At 36.0% G+C, this 12,581-nt stretch overlaps 1 protein-coding gene across 4 annotated transcripts in view; it reads right to left on the bottom strand.

Annotated features, from left to right (window-relative positions):
- Positions 1-4,123: 4,123 nt before the first annotated feature.
- LOC101888972 (protein spaetzle 5) overlaps positions 4,124-12,581 on the bottom strand; it is a 65,661-nt gene continuing 57,203 nt past the window's right edge. For all 4 annotated transcript variants that reach the window (XM_059131693.1, XM_059131694.1, XM_059131695.1 and 1 more), the window contains 3 exons: positions 12,165-12,559; positions 12,030-12,096; positions 4,124-4,532 (listed from right to left, as the gene is read on the bottom strand). In XM_059131693.1, the coding sequence (XP_058987676.1) occupies positions 4,364-4,532; positions 12,030-12,096; positions 12,165-12,559 (631 nt within the window). In that variant the 3' untranslated portion in view covers positions 4,124-4,363. The remainder of the gene's footprint in view (positions 4,533-12,029; positions 12,097-12,164; positions 12,560-12,581) is intronic.

Below are 12,581 nucleotides of genomic sequence, written 5' to 3'. Positions count from 1 at the left end.
GGGGGACTTATGAGGACTCTAATGCACAATCTGAGGTGCTAATGGGTTTAAGTAATTAACTTTGGCTATTCTTTAATCATTCAGCCCTCAATTATGAGGTGTACAAAATACAGTAAATTCCAAATTACTTCTCATTTGACTGGAAAATTTTGCTACGATTTTTACCATAGTAAAAATTAATTTGATCCCTTACATGGGGATAAGATTGATATATACTTTTAGATATATTTGTATAGCACATCCACACATTTGAAGCCCACGGCTTAAATATGGGTACAGGTATTTTAAAACACTTTTAATCGCATATAATGGTACCTTCCTATTTTCGGTATTTTGATGATTTTATCGACATTATTCACCGGAAACGTTTCAGATTTGGTATTTGAAGTTCGTAATGGAGCCTATTACATAAAATTGTCTACGTTGTCCACGTTTGGGTATATCCCCCATATAATGGTTCCACCCTATATTCGGTATTTTGATTATTTTTGCCACATTTTTCCATAGAATTGTTCCAAATTTGATATTAAGAGTTAGTAATGGGTTCTAGTGCTAGTGGCAGAACATTAGCTGTATATGTCCACGTTTAACTGTAGCCTACGTATAACGATACATCCCGATATTTTCGGCATGTTGATAGTTTTAGCCATATTTTTACACGGATTTGTCTAATAATTGGCATTTGAAGTTCGTAATGGATTGTAGCTACGGTGGAAGAACAATATTTATGTAGGTCCACGTTTAACTATGTCGCCATTATATCGGTACCTTTTGACACTCGGTATTTTGACAATTTAAGTCCCATTTTGTAACGTATTTGTGTTAAATTTGGTATTATAGTTTATAAGTGGTTCTGCAACCGATTCTGCAAAACATTGTCCATTTTGTTCCACTGTTTCCATATAAGGGTACTCTCCGATATTCGGTATTTTTATGATCTTAGTCACAGATTTTAGTTTTTAAATAATATATTCCTTTACAACCATCTTGGCGATGACAAGGTAAACAATAACTACGAAAAATATAATGCCAGTATAGACAACTATGAGATGTGGCAGTTGTAGGTAGTAGGCAACAGACGGCTTTGCTAAAGATAAATAAACGCACAAGATAATCCCTCACGATATAGGTTTCTTATATTTCATGCACGATATTGTGAAATATGAATTCTGAGCAAATATCTGAGTGTTTGTATGAATTCCAACTATTAATTTTGGTTGTAGCAATTCCAAAGATATGTGTTGTGTCGAAAGACCATTTGTGAAAACGGACAACCAAATCAGTACATATTCTCTAATTGAATGACACCACGAAAAATGGATTAAACAAAACATGAATTTAACATTTTATTAATATGTGAAATAAAAAGAATGTGTAAATGAAAGGTATTGACTTTCCTCTAAATTTCAAAATAAATTCAGAAAAAAACAACAATAGCACAATAATAAGTATTTGTGGTTCGATTTTTTTTATGTACGTACGCATGTGGCAACAATCCGCCTGTGGATTGACTAGATAACTACTCTTAATGGAAGTGAACCCAAGGGATACCAATTTCTCGTGCGAAGACCTGGAGATCGGGGATGTTACGGTAAATGTGGACACGTCCATGTTTAGCACGACTCTGACGCTGATTGAAAGGATTCGGAATGTGAGGAGAGTGGTTCGGGCCCGATTTTCCTTCCCTACCAGGGATAGTAATGGTGACTCATTGAGATTGTGTTGGGTAGTCGCATCCCTGGCATTGGCACACACGATAACCGTTTGTCTCTCTAAACTTACTTCCCAGTGAGGGGCAGCTGTAATAAGGCGTATCGTGGAAGTTTGTGAACGATCACCCACTAGTTGTGGCAAACAGGAGCTTGGATGAAGTGAAAGAGAAGAATACCAATTTCGTGTACCAGAAACAACATTTGGTAAATTGTAAACACCAAGTCAGTAGAGTGATCCAAAATCCAAAACGCTGAATTGTGAAGTGAAAACACTGAACCGATTGGAATCAACAACTTTACCTTAAGGAGTTGTTCGTTAAGAAGTAAGTGAGTTGGTACGAGCCACCAGATCAATCATACACTCAACGAACCTGTAGAAGAGCTTAGGCAAGCGAGCATTCAAATGGCGCTGGAGTGAATATTTGAGTTGGAAAAAGCCACTCAAAATCAAATTGGATAAGACCGTGTGAAGCCGTTTACTGTCGATATATCGTTTGCTTGACGAAGAGATGCCCCGATCATCCAATCCGTTCTAAATCTCGGTCCAGATAGGGATACTAGCGGGAAGTTACTTTTAGCGTCAAAAATATTCGCCGTTAAAAAGAAATGTTTGTATTTTTCACAGTTTTGATCTCAGTTTTGAATATGAACAATATTCTGACCCAATTTCGTGAGGATCGAATAATAACTGCTACCCGTTGAGTGATTTCTAAGCTAACATGGACACACTGGAGATTTTTTTTTAAATTCCATTGAATGAAAGCAAAAAATGTCGGAAATAGCATCAAATTTTAAATTTAAATTTGTTCGAATTGGTCACCTTTGGCACGAATTATGGCCTACAAACCGTCACACGCTGCCCGAATGTTGATCTGCGGTATTTTGGCCCATTCCTGGCGAAGCGCTTGCTTGAGGTTATCGACACTTTGTTATTTTTCAGTGCCAACATTGCTTTCCAAAATACTCCAGACACAACAGGGGCGCGTGCTGAGAGCGATGATGCTGAGTCCTTTTGGAATGTCCAAAATGTCCAAGGTCTGCGGCAAAAATATTTGCGTGTCCAAGGATTTAATACCCCCTCCAGAATATTTTCGCGATAATATTCGGCATTTATTCTGATGCCACGGTTGATTAAAACGAGCGGAGAGCGACCATCGGCTGTTACGGCGGCACACAACATCACCATGACCGGCGCTTGAGTTCTTGTGGTCAACCGAAGGTGCACATTTTCAGCTGACTTCTTTGGCAAGTAAACACGATAATTTAGTTTGTTTACAAACTGCCGGACAACGAATGTTTTCTCATCGGAGAAAACCAAATTCGGCAGTTCACCACTTTTGGCCAAGCGAAGCAACTCTTTATCTCTTTTGAGTCTATTTTCTTTCTGTTGCGATGTAAGTTCTTGCCCTTTTTGGAATTTCAATGGCTTTACTCCGAGCTCATTTTTCAATATTTGCCAATCAGATTTGCTATCAGATTTGTAATTATTCCTTTGTAGATTAGGTACAAGAAGGAATGTACCGATATGTCCAAGAAAGTTCGAAGAAACGGCTATAACCATGTTACAACAAAATATATTCCGATTTTGAGTGTGTATTTGTTGTTTTGAAAAACAAAATATATTAAAATCAATGATTGAATGAAACGCACAGTGCGCATTAAAAATATTAACAAATTTTCTTCAAAGAAATTAGAAAATATAAAACTTAACAACTTATTGAATGATGGAGAGAATGCTGGTATACCCTCATGGCTTTATTTCTGTAGTTTTATGAATATGTACCAGAAATAATCGTACTCAATATTGTATTAAGTTTGGACGCCATCGGATACACACTGCGAGAGTTATCGTGCGTGCCAGACAGACGAACGGACGAACACCGGTAGATCGCTTCAAAACGTCCTGAAACGTATTTCGCCATAATTAGCCTGTTAGTGAGGCATTTGCCGGTCAGTGAGGAAAACATTTGAGTTTGGAAGTTGCCGATTTTTGGCGGTAAGGGCAAAATGGTATGGAATTCCGCTATAGAAAAGACCAGCAAACATATCTTCAAAATCGCGAATTCAATGGACAATATTAAATATAAAAATCCGATTCCATTACATAGAAACTGACACAATACCAGATCATCATAATAGGGTAATTAAAATAAATATGTTATGGGTCATTGTCACAAAATTTCGATTCAAACAGATTTGGGCGCCGCAAGCAGGGTCGTAACAATACTTTTACTTAATGTCCGAAATGCTTACTTGCCTAACATTTCTTCTATATTTTACATGGAAAAGTTTTTGTTTTTGCCATTACCAAATGGTTCGATTTTAAGTACGCCCTTTCCCGCAAGGACATGTGGCTATATATTTCTTTGGACCACTTTTCGACCCAACCTGAAACAAATGTAAACAAAAGGTCATGGAAAATGATTATGATGCTTTATTTACTAATTTTTAATGATTCGTTTTTTCATAATCGCATTAATTAATTAATTGTACACTTAGTGAAAATAGAAAATAGAATTCTTGAAGGAATAGTTAGGTTTCGCCTCTTCTCGCGAACACAATGCAATGAAAAATGAAAACTAAATAATAATATTAAAAATATGTTTTTTTTTTTTTTTAAATTTTGTAGTTGTTGTTTAAATAGATTGGTACTAATTGGCGGCTATTGTGCAGACACAGCAACTGGGGAACCAAAAACTATCCGTATACAGATTTTGCCCATTTCCTTGCAGGGCAATCAGGCGTTTTTGTACAAATTTCTGCTCGCATCTGGAATTATAACCGTTTGGCAATTGGCAAAGATTGGTGCAGGTGTTGGAACTGAAAGAAAGAAAAATGGAAAATAACATCAATAATTATATGGTGAATTGTTATAAAGGTTTTTATGACAGGAGTCCTTTAGTCAGATTGGTCGACAGATATTTACACTCATACAGTCAGCATAGCTTTCTGGAAATCATATCTTTGATTTACTCAAAGAATGGCATAGCTGAAATGTGCGTGTTTTGAGTTAGTAATTTTCATTTTCTCCACTTTATATTTCTATCAAAATATGCTGTTGATATTTGTAGAACTCAAACAGTTACATCTTTTTCTTTCAAACCGATGAACTGTGCTAAATGGTTCGATCGGTTTCTAGCTTTGTATTGGAAAATACATTGATAAAATCGTATTGATCAAATTCGTTTCTTCCCTTATACCCTTATATTTTTTCAATTTTTTTATTTAATTAATTAGTTTTAATGACAAATTCTTTTTTATATATTTTCAAACAAGTGAAACTATTAATAAAATTATATTTTTTCCAATAAAAGTGTGCACTGTGCTTTACTCATGAATTTGGCAAATGCAATGGCGTTTATATCACAGGACATGTGTGAAATATACATATGCTTGCCTTTTTCACTTTAAAGGTAAAAAACAGCGAAATTTGGATGGCCTGAACTTTTAATATCCTCCACAATTTGGAGCGAATTTGAAAATTTTCAAAAAAAAAAAAAAAAGTTGTCGAAGAATACCGCTTAAATGAAATCCGTTATATGGGGGCTATACAAAGACGTGGAATAATTCGGATGAACTATGTTGCTAAAATCATCAAAACACCGAATATAGGGAGGTAAGTGAGGTGAAAAAAATGCAACCAACTTCAGACTGCACAGTGGTCGCTGCCATTGGCCAAAATTCAAAAAATGAAAATCAGATATTCATTGTCAAATGTGTACACCTGAACTCTTAAGAGGTTAAGCTTTTTAGAAAACATAATTATCTTGACTTCATTCTAACGGCCCACTTCGAGAATAGCATCAAAAAAGAGAAAATGTAGGTATTTGCTTTTTTCAGTGGGATCAGTGAAAAATTGGAGTAAAAATAGAACTGTATTACAAAATTAAATACATTTTAAAACGACAAATCTTGGCATTATTATTGAAAAGCAAGGTATTGACTTATTTTTAGTGCAGTAATTTGTGTGTTTAGTAGTTGTGTAAAAAATATAGAAGATGTGAGTGATCTGAGTTGCCTTTAAGATTAATTTTGAAAATAAAATTGGATTTCAGGTAAAGTTTTAATTGTTTTCCCCCCTGAATCCTCCAATGTGATTCTTTTCACGCCATTAGTAATGGCCCTAAGATTTTAAAAGTGCTAATTTAACTTTCAGATTTTGTCAGATTTGTATGTTATGCCCAATATACTGAAGTGACTTCGCTGCAATTTTGTCAGTTCTATGGTGCTAGTGACATAGAATATGTTTTTGTTGTTTGGGATTGATAAGGATGTAATTGAGGGGTGTTCAATAATGTTGCGAGCATTGTCTTCTGATTAATGCTGAAAAATTTAAGGCCATTGCACTGGAAACTGCTAAAAAGTTAACAAATAGATATCCATGGCACTATCTTCCACCCACAGTTCATAAAACTTTAATACATGCACCCGACTTTAGAAATTTGTCATTGTATAGATTAGATAATTATAGGAGGAGGCCGTGGAGTCTAGAAACAAAGATTTAAAAAAAGTTTCGACTAAATCATACCCGAAAAAAGTCTCGTGTTTCAACAAACACAGATCTTATTAACCGTCTTCTTCTGAGCTCTGACCCCTCCATAACGGGACAGCGAACGTTACCAAACAATAACCAGCAAAGAAATTCTTAAAGTTGGGCGGAGCCGACTTCATGTTACCCTACACCACTTTGCATATTTAGTAGAGCCTTACATAACAAATAAAGTTTTTAATGGGGAATTTGTAAGAATTAAATCATATGATTATAGTAATAATAAAAAGTCCAAAGGAACTAATATATGGGAGGAATATCCTCCTCTGAATCGATTTCTACTAAATTTGTCGAGACGTTTGCGCCTTTTCAATTCGGGCTTGTATTATCCATTTGGTGCAGAATTATCTTGAAATCGGATAGATATATATGAGAGCCATATCTAAATCTGAACCGAACTCGATAAAATTTGACAAAGGTATTTCTGAGCTGTATTTGATATATTGCCCCGAATATCGTTACTACGGAGTCCACATTACGGCTATGCAGAGCAAATTCAACAAATCGGATGAACAATATGTATGGGAGCTATAGCTTTATCTGAATCGATTTCCACCAAATTTGACATACTGGTTTCCAGACTCAATTTGGCCGTACGTACCAAATTCCATTCCATTTGGGCTAATATTACACGTTTGGTGCACAATAAAAAGCAAATCGGACGAAGATATATATGGGAGCCATATCCAAATATTAACCGATCTCGATAAAATTTGGCAAGGGTATTTCTGAGTTATATTTGATATATTTCCCCAAATATGGTTGTTACAGAGTTCTGGTCGCACGTATATTCCATACTATTTGGACTGATACAAGTGTGGTGCACAATATAAGGCAAATTGGATGAAAATATATATGGGAGCTATACCTAAATTTTGACCGATTATCTACAATTTCAATCGGGCCTTGGGTCAAACAAATTATTTGTGCAAAATTTAACTTTGATTTAATTGTATGTTGAATTGTTATTTTATTTTGTTTACAAAAATCAAATTTGGAATTGATTTATATAAAAAATTACTTCTATTTTTAGAGGTATCTCTACAGGGGGACCCGCAGGTAAAGGCGGACCGTTCCAAATAATTTTCAGTAAGATTATTTTTTAACTCCTTAGAACGTAAAATATCAAATCACATTACAATCTGGTGTAGAAATGTGACAAGAATTGGGCAAATAACCCTTATTCGGGAGGTACGTTGTAAGGGGACCATGCCAAAACATGCATCGACCATATCCATTTTGTCACATTTTTTATTTTTATCCCATCAAGGTACCATAACCAAAGATTCATATTGATATGTGCACTGAAAGTATTTTTGGCCGCTGTTCCCATACGACCTCGACCACTGTGGACTGCTTTCATTCTGAGCCACTCGTCCGACAGCTATTAACAATATTCCAGTGACAGCTCATTATATTGTTTACAAGCGTACAAAAGCATTTTGGAGAGAATTTTCCAGAACAAAAGATATTCGTGATGGAATTCAAGCGTGATAGTGTGATTTCTTTATATTTAGCTGGAAACCCACAAGTGGCTATCGTAAGAGCACTCCAGCATTAAATGTAAATAAATCTTTTGTGTTTTGTACCATCGCTCGTTACCGTGATATTGGTAGCGTAGCCCGACGTCAAGGAAGTGAACGGATGAAAACAGCAACATCAGTAGAAATGGTTCGAAAGGTAAAGAAGCGACTTGATCCAAAACCGTCGCAGTGGCCGAAAAATGGCTTGTGAGCTGAACATATCGGAATATTCCATTCGGCAAAAATTGAAAAATGAGCTCGGGGTAAAGTCATTGAAATTCCAAGCAGTGCAAGAACTTACACCGCAACAGAAAGAAAATAGACTCAAAAGAGCTAAACGTGGTGAACTGCTGAATTTGGTTTTCTCCGATGAGAAAATATTCGTTGTCCAGCAGTTTGTAAACAAACAAAATGATCGTGTTTTCTTGCCAAAGAGGTCAGCTGAGCAACATATGGCGTTTGACTTTGTTGCAGTTTTTGTACCCTCCACCATACTATGGAGATTATATTAATTTTGTCATTCCGTTTGTAACTCCTCGAAATACTCATGTCAGACCCAACAAAGTAAATATATTCTTGATCAGCGTAAAACTTTAAGACGATTTAGCCATGTCTGTCTGTCTGTCTGTTGTAATCACGATATCTTTCGAACAAGTTGAGATAGAAGGCTAAAATTTTGCACACATGTATATTTTGCCAGTAGGCAGGTTAAGTTCGTAAATGGGCCATGTAGGTCCAAGTTATCATATAGCCCCCATATAACGGTACCTCCCGATATTCGGTATTTTGATGATTTTAGCTACATTATTTAACGGAATCGTTCTGATAGATACTGCAGCATAAAACAGAAAATGGGCCATGTAGGTCCACGTCTTCGTATATCCCCCATATACCGTACCCTCCGATATTCGATATTTTGATGATTTTAGCGACATATTTTACCGGGATTGTTTCAAATTTCGCATGTGAAGTTCGAAATGAATACTTTAGCCCATGTCAGAAATGGGACATGCATTCGGTATTTTGAGAGAATTTTTAACGGATTTTATTTTTTGTGGAAATTGCCAAATTTGCTCCAAATGGTGGAGGGTATTAAAAGTTCGACCCGGCCGAACTTACAGCTTTTTTACTTGTTTTCTCTCACCCTGTATGGAGCTGTACGAAGACGTGGATCTGCGTACGCAATTTTTTTTTGCCATATGCTGTAGTACCCATTACGAACATTAAATACGAAATTTAAAACAAAATCTCTAAAATCATAAAAACACCTTGTATTGGGAGACACCGTTATATGGGGTCTATACAGGGACGTGGGTCTGCTTGTGTACTTTTTTGTTATAGGCTGTAGTATCCATTAAGATCTTCGGTAAATAATGTCGCTAAAATCACCGAAATACCGAATTTTGGGAATAAACCGACCGACATGCCCATTGTCCCTTCTCGTAAATGGGTAAAGTTCGTAAATATATATAAATATATATATATATATATATATATATATATATATATATATATATATATATATATATATATATATATATATATATATATATATATATATATATATATATATATATATATATATATATATATATATATATATAATGGTGGATGATCGGGTTGGCCGACAGATGTATACCCTCAGCTTATGTACCTTCAGTAAAATATATTTTGACATGCGTTATGATTATTCAAAATGTTTACCCTTATTAGGGGAGGTGCCAATAATTAATAATATAGTATATATATATATATAGATGTTTTTAGAAAATGCAGAACTTTTATTGCGCAGTTACCTCAATGAGTGTACCGACAAATCACATATTTACATCAGGTCTATTATTGATAGAAATATTGAAATACACGAAGTGTGAAGAAAAACGCTAACAGAAGGACTGATTTCATGTATCAAATTTGGACTAAATCTGATGCTTTCTAAGCCTACCATTTTCGAATAATCATTAGATAAAATATAGCATGTGAAATGTACCCCAACTTTCGTGTGAAAAAAATCAAAATTTCCATTCAACCGCGAAAATTTTTAATACTGCATAGTAAGACTTATGACCTTTATATTAATGCTGACTCCCCTGAGTCAGATATCGGAAACGCTGACTACGACGGTGGATTTTTTTAAGTAATCCAATAATTTATAAAAATATCTTGAGAAATTCTTTCATTACAGTCAATGAAGGGTAACGAGTGCTCGGCCCGCCCAACTGTGGCCTTTGCTTACGTATTATATATACATGTTATTTCAAAATTGTTAGAAAGTAGTAAAAATAGCAAAAGAGTATGGGAACGGAGAAGTAACAACACTGGCTAAAAACATCAAAATCATATCAACAATAATGAAGCTACCAAAAAGCTGATATTAATAAAATAACAAAAAATAAGTAAATAAATAAAGGCTTTCAAAAAGCACGATCGTTGTTCCGCAGGAGCTTCGCTGTTCCGTATTGTAGTCAAACATTGGTAGTAGAGTAACCGTAGCTAAACTAGTTACCTCGCTCCTGTGTACGACCCGATTAAGAAAACCCTATCAGGAACCCTGCCGATCCTGAACGAGGCCTGATACATCCACGAAGACCTAAACATCGGTTGCCGAACCTACCCTCAATGAGCTGCCGAACCCGAACGAGTTCCGATCCATCTACAAAGTCTAACACATCGGTTGCCGAATCCACCCTCAACGAGCTGCCAAACCCGAACGAATCTCAGTCCCCATACGAAGACCTGGACAGCTGCTCCCGAGTATCTCACCTGTGAATTGCTAGCTTTTATACCACAGGTCACCAATCTGCCTCCTAAGCCTGTACGTCCACATCTACTTGCAAACCCCGATCGTCTACCACGAGATCCCGATTACCTTCAAATCGTCAACAACCGAATGCCGACGTGACTGAGAACAATTATCGTGACTTCTGATTTGATTCAACCGTCGACCATAAGTTCCCGATTACCTTCAAACAACCCCATCACACGAACATAAACATCGTAATTCCTGATAACAGTTCCAGATCACCTTCAAATCGTTAACGCCAACGTCATCCGAACGCAACGTCGAATTCCCGATCAACAATTCCGCAACAAAAATTTGAATTAAAGATCAATAAAACATCCTTTTTTTACCCCCAGGAAAGGGAGAAATCTACTCTTATTATTTCATAAGGTTTAGTCCTTATGGAGACCCTTGGAGTTACCGACAATAATTAGTAAGTTTGAAAATACTTTTAAGTAGGTTAACTACTTTGATTTCGTTGCTAACATACCGACATATTTCGTTAATTACCGAAATCATGAGCATATTAATTTTACCTCATTTTGTCGGTAACTTAAAAAATGAGTTAGAAAATTCCATTACTGATTTCAAATATCATTTTTGTGGAGAGCATATTATGAATGTGAGGGATGAAACATATACATGGGAGATATAACTATATCTGAACCGATTTTCACCAAATTTTAAATACTTGTTTCTGGGCTAAATTCGATCGGATGTGCCAAAATCAATGTTATTTGAACGAATATTACACATATGGTGCAAAATCGACAGACATACTTCAAGACTGTACTAGGCCGTGTGTGCTAAAACTCATTTGATTGACTGATATTACTTATTTGCTGCACAATTCTTATGAAATCGGACTACACTATATATGGGAACTATATCCAAAACTGATTCGATTATCACCAATTTTAATAAGGTTTGTCCTTGGACCAAACCAATGATTTGTGGGAAATTTCTAAATCAAACAATAAATCCGGTTTGCACTTTGTTTACAAAACTACATTGACAGACAGACGGACATGCATAAATAGACTCATAATGCGTTTCTATGAAGATCATCAAAAGAACCTATGGTTCATTTCGTTTCGTTCTGCACTTTACAAATAATAGTGTGGCGTGGGGTATAAAAAGTAATAAATCAGAAATCTCGATCAAAACGAAAATAGGGTCCGAATTGATAGGAACTTTCGACATAATAATTTTTATTTTGATGATAATGACAGATAGAATATACGGACAATTTTTTCAGTTCCTTCCTCCTCTGGTTTAAACCGTTAAATCGTAATCTCATATAAATTCCTAAATAAGCAAGACACATTTCAAATTGGGAATCTTGCTTCGGGGCTTATTAAGCTAAAATTTTTTGAAAAGCAAACGGTCCAAACTCTTGCTCATTACCGTTGGACATAAAAAGATTGCGTAGATCAATTAGTATTATGTATATAGATACTTACGCGCATAATTCCGCTTTCACCATTTGTCTAGCTGTACTGGCTTCATTCACCACAAACATCCAGTTACCTGACAAATATCAAAAAGATCACCAGATAAGATTCAGGAAAACAAAAACTTATAACTAACAGCTCTACCTTTACTGTTCAATGCTGCTTGAGGCGTTATAAATTGAGATGTGGTTGGGCAAAGTGACATGCGTCCAGGACTTTGACGACGGACGCGCGATTTGCTGCCTCTGTCAACACCCACAATATCCAAGAGATCCATATTGAGTGATACATCACGGCTCGATACGTGATGTTTCGAAGCATCTTCCCCATCGATGGTATCGATAATTAGAGGACTTTCCGTTTTCTGTGCCGTGGCCTTCTTGCTGATGTCACGTACTATCCGTTTCAGCCACAGCGTGGGATTGTTAGGTGTGGTCTTTGTATTACTGCTGCTGCTACTACTGCTGCTGCTGGCAAATGAAGACATTTGATTTTTGTTGAAATTTAGTCGTTGACCTGCCGAGGTGTATAGCAAATATCTGTAAAGAAGCCAAGAAGCCG

This window comes from Musca domestica, unplaced genomic scaffold, assembly GCF_030504385.1.
Source record: "Musca domestica strain aabys unplaced genomic scaffold, Musca_domestica.polishedcontigs.V.1.1 9, whole genome shotgun sequence".
Taxonomy (NCBI): domain Eukaryota; kingdom Metazoa; phylum Arthropoda; class Insecta; order Diptera; family Muscidae; genus Musca; species Musca domestica.
This window is presented reverse-complemented; position numbering and strand designations above follow the sequence as displayed.